This window comes from Agelaius tricolor, unplaced genomic scaffold (assembly GCF_023055355.1).
Source record: "Agelaius tricolor isolate 1412-34295 unplaced genomic scaffold, bAgeTri1.0.p SCAF_1, whole genome shotgun sequence".
Lineage (NCBI taxonomy): Eukaryota > Metazoa > Chordata > Aves > Passeriformes > Icteridae > Agelaius > Agelaius tricolor.
The window spans coordinates 38,289,703-38,304,279 of record NW_027269261.1 but is presented as its reverse complement, the minus strand read 5'-3'; the positions used below and the strand labels follow the sequence as shown (position 1 = coordinate 38,304,279).

At 43.7% G+C, this 14,577-nt stretch overlaps 1 protein-coding gene across 10 annotated transcripts in view; it reads right to left on the bottom strand.

Annotated features, from left to right (window-relative positions):
• The window catches only part of QKI (QKI, KH domain containing RNA binding), a 155,846-nt gene extending 143,204 nt beyond the window's left edge, over positions 1-12,642 (bottom strand). For 3 of the 10 annotated variants that reach the window (XM_071430513.1, XM_071430524.1, XM_071430545.1), the window contains exon 1: positions 11,799-12,641. In XM_071430513.1, the coding sequence (XP_071286614.1) occupies positions 11,799-11,940 (142 nt within the window). In that variant the 5' untranslated portion in view covers positions 11,941-12,641. Of the gene's footprint in view, positions 1-9,392; positions 10,074-11,798 lie in introns of those variants that run through there. The other 7 variants (XR_011679714.1, XM_071430531.1, XM_071430503.1 and 4 more) reach the window with 4 other exon arrangements.
• Positions 12,643-14,577: the final 1,935 nt, after the last annotated feature.

The window sequence follows — 14,577 nt, the reverse complement described above, 5'->3', positions numbered from 1 at the left end:
TGTGCAAAGGAAATCTTGATTAGATTGTACAAAGATTAACTTCAATATAAATATCTCCATCTCTCTGTATAGAGAAATGGAGATATAGGTGTAGTGTATAATCTCATAACATTTGAAGGCTCAGTAAATCGTGGTGTTATTTTTTTAAATTAGTAACATTTTCTGAGCAAGAAGACACCTCTGAGCTCAAGGAAATATATTATGATTTTTCTGTTCCTTTCACATAATGATCTATTTAACTTAGCAGTTTCAAAATCAGCATATAATAAAATTTTTGCAGTTACTTATACAGTAATGTGTTTTTAAAACATACTCTGTCCCTTCTATTAACTTTTTCATTATACCAATACTAATAGGTGCATACCATTGCACCCACATTTGTAGCATTAAGTTTCATTAATTAGGTCAACAGCCTGGAAATTATCCAGATTTCATTCCTAGCAATATTTATTCCTTCACTTTCCATGGAGGGAATAAAAAGCCCCAACTTTCCATGGCAGGGGAAGGTGTGGGAAAAGATAAAAGTTTACAGCAGCTTAAGTTGTATTTCAACTATATTACATCCTATGAGAAACTACTCACCCATGACTAGACTAAGAAAAAAGCTCCTTAAATGTTAGTGCTTTATTAGTATCCTGTATTTTATCTGAAATTTAAGACTAAGAGCATACAATGAAAGTTGGAAGAAGATATCGCAATATACTTCAGATTATTTACAAACATATTTTAGTTATTAACAGCTGCTGAAAACTTTCAGCAGCCCAGATGCTCAATCCAGAAAAACGTACTAGAAATGTAGTTTAATCTGTGCAGTAATTTATGCTATAATATACCAATTCACTACACTAGTTAGGACTGCTATACAACATACTGAAATGTTTGATACAGATTTCAGTACTGAATTCTGCTCAGGGCTCAGAAAGCCGGTACATAAAGGTTTAGTAACCTAAAGCCAGTCAGCAGGCAGGAAAAAATCCATGTGAAGAGCCCCAACAAAGTACAAGACGTGATTATTACTTTGAACTGTTCTCCATGTATCAAGTGTTCAACAGTTTGATATAGCAAAAAGCAGCCAAGAACAATTCCAGTACAAACCATACTAAATGGGATTAGAAAGACCTGTGCATGTGACAAAAACCACTTAGTTATGCTATTAGGTTGATAGAAGAAAATCCCCCCTCAAATTCCCAACTATTTTCTTTATCCTCGAGGGGAAAAAAATTTAAAACTTAAAGTGAAAGTAATCAGTAATTGAAGCAACAAAGCAACTGAAAACTGTGAGATCTAAGAAAGGTTAACACAGAACTTAAAGGAAAATTAAGTTCAGAATAAACTAAATCCTGCCTCAAAGTTAATTTATGCAAATATTTGAAGCCAAAGAAGGTTGCTGAGACTGCAAAGATCAAGAGAAGTCCACAAGTCTGTCTTCAAAACATCGCTCACATTTATCGATACTAAAGACTGACGCAAATTTTTTTCAATGAATGAATAACCAGTTGTCCACCCGTCATTTTAAGCCGTTGAATTTAGTAACCCTTTTGGACTGGAGAAGGGACGTGTTCCTTGTCTGCTCAGCCGAGCGCAAGCGTGCAGTCCCTCCTCACTTAATTACTCAGCGTACACCTAAACACACCTGCCATCACCCACCACCCCAGCGCTGGCTGGGGCAGCCATCTACTGCAGCATCCATCCCTCTCCGATCCATCACCGTCAGCTTTCTTGCTGACACTCTTCAGAGCTGCCTGGCTGATGAATGGCTCTGTTATTCATCCTATGTTAATCCCAGGCTGACGCAAGAATACCTTGCTGAAGACACTTAACAGTATTAAAACTCAGCACTACCAAGTGCCCCCAGTGTGCATTAAACCTCCCATTTGGAACCAACATGATTCCTCATGAATAGTTATGAATAACATACAGTTACTAAATCAATAGGCACTAAGTTTATGTACCCCATCACCCAGAGACAAAGCTTCCACACAGCCCTTTTCTTCCCTGGAAGCTACACCTCAATTATTGGAAGTCGGGAATACTTTGATCCATACAGAATTTAACCTCAATTAACCCTATAATTAAGATGATATAGAGAAGTTTTACCCCTCCTCCCCCTCAAAAGGTCAGTATACATCTTAAATGCCACAGGTCTCAAAAAAATTTTGGACCTTGGTAACTTTAATAAGCTTCACTCAAGAAAGCAAGTTTTATACTTTTTCTCCCTTCTGAGGTGGATCTGATCTTGAGGTTCTGTTTTTTTCTTTTTAAATAAAGGATTATGCTAGTCTTGTCGAAAAACAAAATTTATCCACAGAATGAACACAAAATCACTGCAAAAAATTTCAAAATATGACTCTAATTTTTGTAAACATGTTATTAGAACAGCCAAATATTATTCCCTTCTAAACACAATTACAGTCACTGATTTTATACCTGAGACATTAAAGTATCATTCTTCCTCTGAAGATGTTTTAATACACATATAATCAATCTTCCCGATAGACTCTCCATTAGAATTCATTTCTGATCCCCTACCACATCATCTGTGCTCAGATTTGCTCAAGTCTATTTGAGCCCAAAGTTAACATAACTACATGAAAAGTGGGACCAAAAGAACGTGCATAACAAGTTTTGCTTCAGGTTGATTCAGAGGCAGTATCAGATTTCCATAAAAGCCTCAAGTGATTTAAAGCAGCTGTAATTCCCTCGTAAACTGACTGCATATGAGCCTCTCTGACTACACTTATCTTTATAGATGATAAGATACTTAAGCAATTAAAGAACTATCAACAACTTGTCTCTACCAATGTCTAACACACACCACATTCTCACTGCACAGCCAATCTTCACAGCAAAAACATCACACTTTAAACAAGACAGCTGGGCCTATTACAGCATTTTAACCTTCAACTTTAACACACAAACCAACTGTTACGGGAACACGCCTGACAACAGATTGTACATGTAGTATTTAGGCAAAGTTATTTTGTAAGTTTGGGCGGGGGTTGACGACTGCGACAATTTTCTGAGAAATTGTCCATGTTGCTTTATGCTGAAGGGGTGCTCCTTCAAAATTAGACAAACTGAAACTAACTAAAAGCAGTACGATCAGCAACACTGCTCAAAAGCAAACAGCAGCAGGTCAGAGAATTTTTTTCTTGTGTTCTCCTCCTCCTCCCTGTTCCTGCAGAGAAACCTAAGATATTCACAGCAAAGAGAAGGGGATTTGGCCTGCTCTGCATCTAAAATTTGAAAATTGTGCATCAACTTTTAATATAATTATTTGCAGGTTATTAGATTAAGCTGCATTGAGAAGAATATTAACTGATTTGCTACTGCTTCAACGTCTGATAAATAAATGGAAGCATTATGCAACATGAGCTGAATATTTTAGTTTAGCTGCCATTTAAGCTTATGAACCAGAACATTAGGGTTGTATTAATACTTGTGCTAGCAGATCTGTCGTGTATTTTTTTAAATTTCAGGCACCTGCAATCTCCTACATATTGATTAAAAAAATATACTGTACCTAGGAAAGGACATTTTGATCAACTAATGGCTACAGAGATTTCTAAATCAGTTCTTTAATCGGAATTAGGAAAAAACCCACAAAGGTTCATTATTTCAACAGCTAAAGGGTTTAAAGAATTCAGCAAAGTCTGACTTCCATCTAGTGTCAGCTAGTCTGCAAATAAGCACATCCTTAAAATTCTGAATGGACTAGATGCACAATCAGTTGACATCAATTAGGAGCTTCAGACTTTTAAGTAAATGTTTAAGCAAATGCATTTCTCTCCCCAAGGCGCTGCTCTACATCTTCAGTATCGAGCCACCTCAGCCACCGTGCCAGCACAGCTGCTCTGAGATCACACAGGGAGCGAGATCACAGCTCTGATCCATCTGAAAAGAAAGCCAGCACCACACAAAAACAAACTCAAAAAACCCCTGACTGGTACAGAATATCAGCTGACCTTTAAAGTCAGAAAGTGATCTACCAGATAAGAGTATAAAATACTGCATTATCTTCCCCTGCCTCTGCTCTGACATCAGCAGCCACTCTGATGCATTACTCCCTCGATTACCTAGAAGTAACTTCCCAGCAAAGTAACAAGATTTTAATTGTTTGTCATGCCGGGATGCTTTTACTTTGGAAATCAAGTCTTAAAGAAACATCAACATTTGTAAGGTTATACATCACTGAAGTGTTAACTGTTCCAACTGCGAACACCCTCAGATTTCAGTGAGTTATCACACAAATTGTTTCATGGCTTATCCCTTCTAAAAAAGGGTATCCTGAGGACTTTCCCGCATGGGCACTTACTGGAGCACTGCAATTACAGTACACAGTATCAAAACCTTGATCTAATACGGCCTGTGCTGGAAACACAAAATCCCTCCAACTACAGAAAGGAGTAAAGTAGAAGTATTCAAGTGCAGCAGAAAAACAGTTAAAAATATTTTTAAAAGCAATTAAAAAAATTTACTTCCAGGGTGCTACTCAGCTATGCACCACCAAAAACATTAAAACATCAATAGCTACCTACTGCCATCCATTTCCCTTCAAGAGAACGATTTTTTGCACTGAACTGAAAAGCAAAATTTACTATTTCACACCAAGTATAAAAAAAATAAATCAATTCTTACATGAAAAGTAACTGAAAATGTATTTTCAATTTCTACTCACTATTTCAAACCACGAGAATAAAATAAATAAAAAACCCTTTTAGCATTACCACACTCATTCCAACCACTAACACTGTTAAAGTAACTGCAAAGATCAAAAAAGCTGCATCTTCTAGTGCCGAACTCAGACAACAGAGGTTTAAGTACCACAGCTCCACTCTAACTTGCATTGTCTTGCTGTTCTCAGATATGCAGCTAGTCTGCAAAAGACACTTTCTAATGGAAGCGAGACTAACAAAGTGGAAGGGCAGTTCTGCTAACGAAGACAGATATTATTTCTCTTTGGTGTTGTCACAGCTGTTTTGTTCATTCATGCATAAATCATCTCAAAAAATTTAAGCTCTGCTATTAAAAAGCTAACTCCACTTCTATTAAACCCTTCCAAGAAAAACAACCAAAAGAAACAAAAACCTGGACGTTACTTTAATTGCATTGTACAGGGTTATACAGGATATTTTCTAAAGTCAAAAGTAAAAATGTAATGTTGCCTACCTTTCAGCAACCCCACTCTTTTTCTTAGCAAAGCAAAGGTATATAATTCAGACTATACACATTACACCTATTACCTATTTCAGGATTTTTCCATGTCCCTCACAGACACAGATCCTCCTGCAAGCAAGACACAGATGTAACTTGTGTGGTACTTCTACTGACCTAACCAACTGCATAGTGAGATTAAAAACACCAGCAATTTTACTGTTCCTACCAGTTTTCTTAGCACTGGGTTATTAAATTTCAATGAAATGTTAAAATCCACAGAAGATTTTCGGACTCTGCATTCTGACTAAAATCAATACAGAAAAATTCACACGGCCAGAATGAGAAGTTGTGAGTTATGTTTCAATAAAGACAAGGGTCAGTGAATGAGGGCATTTCATTAGTTAACAGCTTTCCTGGCAAGGCATTTCCCCCATCTCCCCCCTCTCCCACCTCCCAACATTCCATATAAGCAGTCAAATACAAACCATCAGTTTCCATAGCAGACTCCTGCTGTACTTCAATCAGCCTGAGCTGTCAGGACAGTCTGGTAATTAACGTTAACACAGGTCTATCCTGTCAGCCACAGAAATATACCAGCATCTAATAATACATCTAATTAATAGGATACCTGCATCAGGGTGCATTCTCAAAAAAGGAGAACACTTGATGGTTACAGACAGTAATTAAAGACAATTCAAATGTACTTGCTCTTCAAACAAAGTCTACACAATTCAAATCATTGTAAGCATCCCATTCCTGACCTGGCATTGTACAGAGGAAAAAAGTTTTAATCTAAGAATGACTGAAACAGACAACCTGGTCAAAAACATCACTAACCCACAAAAGTGACCATCCATTTCATGTCTAGCCTTCCCTTCACACCCAGAGCACTCATCAAACATCAGCAACTTCTTTCTATCTGTTGATGCATGTAAACTTCATTTTCATAATCAGGACATTGCTAAAATCTATAGAGTTTTTCTCAGTTGGGGGTGGTTGTTTTAGGTTTTTTTTTTCCCATTTTACTATAATATTAACCAACACATCTCCAGTTCTTCCCCTTGTGCATCACAAAAGCACCGCATGCCACTCCCTAATCTAATCTGCACTTGGTCAGTTGTTTCTAAGCACAGCAAGGGATTTTTATACGACACCAGGTATTTTAGAAATGACTGCATTCAGTTTCAGAGGAGGAAAATGCGACTCAATTGCAATCTTAATGAACAAGTTTCACTAAACAAAAACATTAAATTCAAACAGGCCTCTCCCAGTTCAACAAGTCAGCTGCTCCTGAACAGAACTAAGTCTAATGTGATGACTCTTATTTAAAAAAAAAATAAAAATCTGAAGACAGATATTTTAACAATTAATTATTGGTAAGCAACAGGGAACAAACCACTTTCAAAATACGAACTTAAAATAACTGTTTTACTAACTTAAAACTTGTATCAGTTAAAAAAATACCCTTTTTCTTAGTTACTTGCCAGGTGACTGCAATCCTATAAATGCTGCAGATACAGCTCCAAAAATAACGTAATTTAAAAAGAACTAAACTGTCACCATTTTAAATATTTTTCCAGAAGCCAAAAAAACTGCCACACTGTTTCTTAAGTACAATGGAGCTTTTGGTTTGGCATTATAAGAGACTGTGCCAAGGTATTAAAGCCACTCCGTCCCTCCCGCCAAAAAATAACCAAACACCCACACCTCAAAATAGCTCTTACAAGGTTTCTGACTACAAGTTCTAGAAGCATTACAACATTCATAAATCAGAAAAACACCTCAGACCATTAAGTTTTAAGAGATAATTAAAGAACCAAATTCAAAAGAGTACTAACAATAACCAGCACACAAACAATATTCCATGCTCTTGTGGCACGCTGCTTTGCCAATTTTAACATTAATACACCAAGTTTAAAAACTAGTCTGAGACTTTCTGGGCAAACACCTTCTGTAAGTCCTATATCCCAAAATGTGCATTAAGAAGCACATTTTTAATGAATTAATGGCAAGATCTGATACAAGTGAAAAAACGGACATGCTAATATGGCCAGTGCCCCTCCATCAAATCTGACAAGTCAGCAAAACCCTAGCTAAGCACAGGCTACATTTACATAATCACAAACAATAAGGTCATGTACAAAAGTAACTAGATAACTTTCCAGGGAGAACTCATTTACAACACCAGAACATAGTTCTTCAGCTCTGCTTCACACAGACATTTTGCTTAACACAACCAGACTGACGCAAAAACTGCACTCTTGGGCACTAAGCTCCCCAAGTTCACGTGCACTTTTCACAGTGAGAAAACTAAACAGAGAGAGCAACATTCACCAAAAATTTATCCTCATATTGCCTACTTGGATGTTTTTACACCAGCTTTGTAGACAGAAAGAGGCAGCCTATTTGATACAAAATTAGATTTATCTCCAACAGCCAGATGCATGGTTAAATTTACATTTAAAGGTAGACAGGCTTTTAAGTCACCTTCAACACAGTTTTGAAGGAAAGACGTAAGTTTTTCAGGGATAGATAACCAAGGAAAAATTAATTCTTGATAAGGTCCTCTTCAATCTCTTTTTGAAAACAGTTCAGACCACAGGTCTCATCTGTGTACATTCCGATCAGGTGCAAGAGTGTGCACTTACAGGTTCAAGAAAACAAAATGTAAATTTACAAATTAGACTCCTCAGATGCCACTTAATAGTTCAGGCACACTTATTCATAGTCTGATGAAAGAATACAACTGAAGTACCTCATTAACTTCAATCTGTCAACATGCTACTGAGGAGTTTGAAATGTCCAATTCAGTTTTTAAAAACAGTGCAAGAAAACAGGTACAGGTCTCTTCACTGTCCACAAAGGGGAGCATTAAAATATATAAGTTGTCAGAAAAAAAAAATCCAGGTTAACATCATAAAAGTTAGTGTCTCAAAAGCTTAAGCAAAAAAAAAAAAAAAAAAAAAAAAATCAGGTCACATTTGATGGTGCAAACAATTACAGGAAATACAGCCTATTCCACATTCAGGAAAAGCCCTCTCTTCCCACAGGTTTGCACCAGTCTGATAAAAACAATTCAGCTTCCTAGTTATTATGATGTGCTCTTTAAACATCCTTGTTAATCCACAGAAGACTTATTTACACATAACAAGTTAAAAGCACACATATGGAAAAATAACTGTAACCTAAACAGAACTGTAACTTCCACATTTTATGAGAGTAGTTCTTAAAAAAAAAAGGTTTCCTCAATACACTTCTTACATTTAAGCTAATCTTCAAAAACAAAATGCTGCAAGACAGAGATAATCTATAAAATTAAGCACTAAAAATTTCTGAGATCAAAAAGTAGGATAGAGTTCAGAAAGGAAAACATGCTTTGGATAATACACACAGCATAGAAATGGACCCCAAAAAAGCAGATGTACATTCTGTAACTGAAACAGATTAGACATACTGCTCACCTAAACCCACAGGTCTCTCTCTATATCTTGCTGCCTACACCTACAAGAAGTAACCACAGCAGAAGCCCATTTGAGTTCTGTTTTTAAATACTGGCATGTAACAATAAATAAGTAATAATAAAAAAAACTACCCTAGCATTCCAGTAGGGAAGGCAATCCCACCTTTTATTTGTTTGAATTCTTAGGGTTGTGACTTTATTTCTTCATTTTGATCAGCACACAAAATAAAAGACAATGGCTGATCATAATATTATTCTTCTCAAGCATAAACAAAACCTTCAGGAAAATGGTTGTATTATAACTAAAAGAAAACCAAAAATAAACACCTACCTAAACACACAACAACAAACTAGAGGAAGCAAATCAAATGACAGGGTGGAGGGGGCAAAGAGGGAATGTGAACCCTGTAGCTTTATTTTTAGATTATATATACCTATATATACACGCACTTGCCCCAAATACTTGGTATTCTCAAGGGTGCCAGGAAACAACTGACAAAACCTTGAAATAATACACTTTTCAGTGAGCACATTAAGTCCTGCAGACTTTTCCAGCAAACCTGTAGTTCGCTATTACTGAACCCTTCTGCTGGAGGATGTCAGTGGAGCATACAGTTCAAGATATTTAACACAGCCCCCACTAGTAACCAGGAGAGGTGTTTTACAGGGAAACAGTTGTTCCAACTCCTCAACTGTTCACTGCTACTGCCTATTCCACCGATGTAATACCGCCTGTAAGCACACAATACGTGGAGGTCCATGCAAACACAGATACCTGCACAAATCCACCAGTATTTTGTCATTCTCTGGCGTCTTCTACCAGACTTGATCATTTAACTGCCCGAGTCAATAGTGGTGCTCGCGGACTCACGCCTCAGAAAAAAAAATAACTGGCGCCCCTTAGTGTTCAAATTCTGAAGTCTTGAAGCAATTCACTAGATTTGCATGAAACTTTTTTTTCAACATTCCAAAAAGTTTTCTGCCTCCACAATACTTCCACCCATTTGCCAACGTAAACAGGAAAAGCAGAAAAGCTTAAAGGGATAGCAGGCTTCTTCCAGAGACCATTTAGGAACACCGATTATATTTTATTTGCTTTTCTTTTGAAGAAGAGAGTGAAGAATAGTTCCAACACAGTCCTTAAACTTTTGTCAGCAAGAGTCACGAGAGCCCTCGTTTTGGAACTCCAATACTTTGCAAACAGACTTCCAGAGTTTTCAGTATTTCAAAATATATGACAAGACACAAGTATTTTGGGAATTCCTTTTTCAGTGTCCTTTTTGCGTGGGGAAATGTTTTTCTTCCTTTTGTTCTCTGAAAATAAAAAACCAGCTTCAGGCCTCCTCTGGCCAACTACATAAACTCGAAGAGATTCAAGAATTTAAAAATCCGTTATCAAACCTCTGGAAGGCTCATTTGTGCTATAAAGGAGTCTTCTCGGTCAAGTTTCTTCTTGATGTTTATTGTAAATCTAACTATTCCGAAGAGGCTGCTCACTGTGGTGACCAAGAACGTAAGTTCTAAAATAGTTTTGCTCTTCACGTCCACATTTGCTCCAATATAAATTCAAACTCCTCCAAGTATCTTGCAAATAAAAATAGACTCCCATTATAATGCTTCCCACAATCCGTGTTCTTCACCATTTGTTTGGGTTTCTTTAAATTCCTCTATCACTTATTTCAGAAGGTAGCATTTTCTCGACATGCTATTTTTGTGTCGTACTACAGTCGCTATCTCAATTTTACAGTCTTGGCAGAGGGCGGGGAGCTGTTCTACCAAATATAACCAGTTCTTTCATCTTCCGAGGTCAACAACTTCCCAAACTTCTTTTAGCAAAGAGGAATACATCCGCAAACAAGAACCCTAACTCAAAATCCCGAAAATCAGTACTTCATACTAAGAAACCCAACAAGTTGAAACTGTATAAGTTATTTATGGTCATATCGTATTCTACAAAGCTATCAAATACGATTAAACAAACAGGTCTAAGTCTCCAGAAAGCCTAGGTTTAAAGACATAGAAAAAAAATGCCTTCGACAAGAAAAACAAACCTGTAAACCCGAGTACAAGGCGAATTTCACATACTAAGAACAAGCGTTTCACCTAATTTTTGATACACAGTGGGGTCTGTTACTGTAGTGGGAAAAAGTATGGGACACAGGAAGTTCCCAGCTCGTACTTTCCTTGTTAATTTCTAAACCGTGATTGTTTATTTGTGAAATCTTAAGCCTAAACAAAGTTATTAGGGAAAAAATTGGGGGCATAGGGGGGGCCTCGCCCCGTGCCAGGAGAGGGTGCGAGGCTGGGGTGGACGTTTGGCAGGAGCAGACCAGGCAATTTCGTAATCCTTTTTGTTTCTCCCCCTTCACTAAAGTTACACGTAGGAGTCTTTCAAGTTCAGTTTCTTTAAAAGGTAAGGATAGCTGAAACAAGAATTTGCTCGCTTCCCTTGCGATATAGGAAAATCATAATTAGTTTGCGGCCAGTTCGGGGTGGGGTAGATCTGGAAAAGAAGAAAGAGCTCAGCCCCCCTCCGCCTTAGTCATTCAAGTCCAAGCAGCTTCCAGAACAGCCAAATCTCGAAACCAAACACCCCCCGCCCCCCCCGGCGGGGGCCCTGGGGCCGGGCGGCGGAGCGCTCCGAGGGCGCCGGCAGGACCCCAGCGTCCCCCGCCGCCGCGGGAGGGAGGGATGGAGGGAGGGGAGCGCCAGCCGCCAGCCAGCCTTTCCCCTCCTCCCTGCCTTCCCCCAGAGCGCATTCCTGAGCTCCTCTCCTCGCTCCCTCCCCTCCGTGCTGTAGTTACCCTTCCCCCGGTTTAAGGAGATAGTGCGGAAAAGGGTAAAAAGAAAAAAAAAAGGAAAAATAAGGGGGAAAACCCACCGGGGGGATCGGGGACCCGCGTGGCCGGGGCTGCCTCTCCCCTCCCACTCGCTCCCCGAGTCCCCCGGCACCGCGCGGCGGCGGCGGCCAGGGCGGGGAGAGCCCGCACTTCCCCTTTGTTTTCGGCTCCCCAGCCGGGGCCGGGAGCGTGCGGGGAGCAGCGGGGAGAGCGGAACAGGCCCCGGGCCGCCCCCGCCGCCCGGCCGGGCCGGGGCGGGGGACCGAGCGGGATCCCCGGGCCGGGGGAGGCAGGGCAGGGCGGCGGGGCGGGGGAGGGGGCGGCCGGGCGAGCGCTTTTACCTTCGTCCAGCAGCCTCTCGAGGTGGTTGAAGATCCCGCAGAAGTTGGGGAGGCTGCTCATCAGCTTCTTGTCGTTCATCAGCTGCATCAGGTAATCGGGGCTCGGCTTGGGCTTCTCCTTGGTTTCCATTTCCCCAACCATATTCCAAGCCCGCGCAGAGACGGCGAGCGCCCGCAGCAGCTCTGCCGAGCAACGCGACCGCGGCACGGGGCGCCCGGCTGGATCCGGGCGGGCAGGGAGGCGGTGGGGGAGGGGAGGGGGCGGGGAGGGGAGCTTCCCCGAGGAAGGAGGAGAAGGAGGAGGATTCAAATCCGGAGACAAACGCAGACCCGCCGCTGAGTCCCAGGGACCAAGAAAAAAGAAAAAAAAAAAGAAAAAAAAAAAAGAGGAAACTCGGTAGAAACCCCCGTGCGGGCTGCGCCCTCCTCTCCGGGCACAAGGACCCGCCGCCGCCTCTCGGTGCCGCCGCCGCCGCTTCCCTGCTCCGTGCGCCCTCGGCCGGCGCAGTCCTCGGTGTGTCCCCCCCTCCTTCTCCTCCTCCTCCTCCCGCGCGCACACACACGCTGAGCCCGGTTCTCCTCCCGGCGCTGCCCCCTGTCTCCGCGGCGGGGGAGGGAGTGAGGGAGGGGACGCGCGGGGCGGGCGGGCGCTGCTGGCGCGGCTGCCGCTTCCGAGGAGCCGCCGCCGGTGTCTCCCCGCTGTTGCCGCCGCTGCTGCTGTTGTTGCCGCCGCGCTGCGCCTGGCGTGTGTCCTCCTCCTCCTCTCCGCCTCCCGCCCGCCCGCCCTCCCGCCGCCGCTGCTGCTGCTGCTGCTGCTTCTACTGCTGCTGCTGCCGCCGCCGCCTGTGGCTGCTGAGTCTCAGCCCCGCCGCCGCCTCCTCACTTCTCCTCAGTTCGCTCCGGAGTTCGCTTCAGTTCAGGCTGCGCTGGCAGCAGCGGCGGCGGCGGCAGGAGGGGAGGGGGCAGGGCCCGCGGGGGTGGGACACGCCGGGGGTGGGACCAGGGGCGGGGCGGCCGCTGCCCGGCGGCGGCGGCAGCGCCGCTTGGCGGAGCCACAGCTGTCCCTCCCTCCTTCCCTCCCTTCCGCTCCGGGGCTCCGGGGCGGCGGCGGGAGGAGAGCCGGCTTCCCGTGCGGCTCCCGCCCGGCCCGCCGCGCGGAAACACGCGCGCGCGCGCACGGAACTCTCCCAAACAAAATCGCGTCGCGGCACCTCCGGGGCGGGGACGCGTCACGTGCGCTCTCCCCCCGGGGGCGGGGAGAGCCGCGCCGGGGCGCGCGCGCTCCCGCCGCTCCGCGCGGCCCCGGTGTCGCGTGGCGGGGGCAGCGGGGAGGGGGGCAGGTGTGCGCGGGGGCTGCGGCCGCGCTTGCGCGCACGGGCGGTGGGCGGCGCGGACGGCGCGAGGAGCGATTCCCGGTCGGTCCCGGGGCCCGGCGGGGAGCGCGGAACCGCGGGGAAGCCGCCGGAGTGCCCCGGCGGCCAGGCGCCGACCGGCTCCGCGGGGGGACGAGGAGGGAGAAGCGGGGCTGCCCGGAGCCGCTCTCCGCGACTGCGGGGGCACGGGAGCGTCGGGTGGCCGCGGGCGGGGCGCGGAGGGGGCCGGGGTCCGTCCTTGCTGGCGCTGCCCCGGGCGGGCACGGCCGGCCCGTTCCCCCGAGCGCGCAGCGCCTGCCCCAGCCGGCAGCCCGGGCCGCATCCCGGCCCGCCGAGCGAGCTCTTTGCCGCCCGAGCCTCCCCGGCAGGGCTGCGCCTCGCCCTTGTTGCTTGTAGGGCAGCGCCGCGTTTTGGCATCAGCCGTGGCTTGTTTGACGGGTTTGGATGGGAGACGTGACGGGAGCAGCGGTGTCCGGCAGCCAGAACCAAAACTAACGTGCTCCATCCACTGCAGCCGCAGAGGCAAAGCAGCGCGACGCGGTTGCTTGTACGTATTCCTCCTTCCCCACGCTGCTACTCGGTGCTCTTACTTGGTGTTCACTTAGGAGGCTGTCAGGAAGCTTTGAGGCAGTTCGCGGTAGCTTGGCAGAGCTTTTGTAACAAAGCTGGATAAAAATCGCTGCATTCTTCACGTAGCTCGCTGAAAACAGTCATATTTCATAGGACTAGGTGTAAAGTCTAGCTATTGCTTGAAATCTGTAAAAAATTCAAATGCATTTCCACACATGCTGCCCAGTATTTGAAGATACTTTCAATGTTAGGTTAATGGCAATGAACAATGCTTCCTAAACTGAAAAGAAAGAGACACACGTCATCTTGACAGGTGTACAGTGTCATTGGGTATTGTCAAACAGTGTTAACTCTGCTTTTCCTGAAAGATGTGCATCGACAAAAATATAGAGAATGCGTAGTTCTCATAATAGTAACCATGCCTTCAATTATTGCATTATGTCCAGTGTTCATTGTATATTCCCCCTTTAAACAGGTAGACAGAACTCATTGTTTGGACATTGGAGTTTTTATGTCATTTCAGGGTTTTGTTTACATTAGTAGAAATTAACAGCATATGTAAGGTAAGTCAGTCTTGCTGCTTCCATCCCTAAAAAATTGTATATTCAGTAAGAAAATACTATCTTTGTTATCAAAGAATAGCAGTGTTACAAGCCATTATTTTAAATATAGATTCTTAGTTCATCAATAGCTTGCCCACAGCACACTGCAGTATGCTTATGGATGACAAAACAATGCGGTTTCTATTTAGTAACATGATTGTGTTTGCTCTCTTCTAACCTTAAGATTGTGACAAGCTAAAATACAACTTTACATGCTTAACAAAATTGCCATCG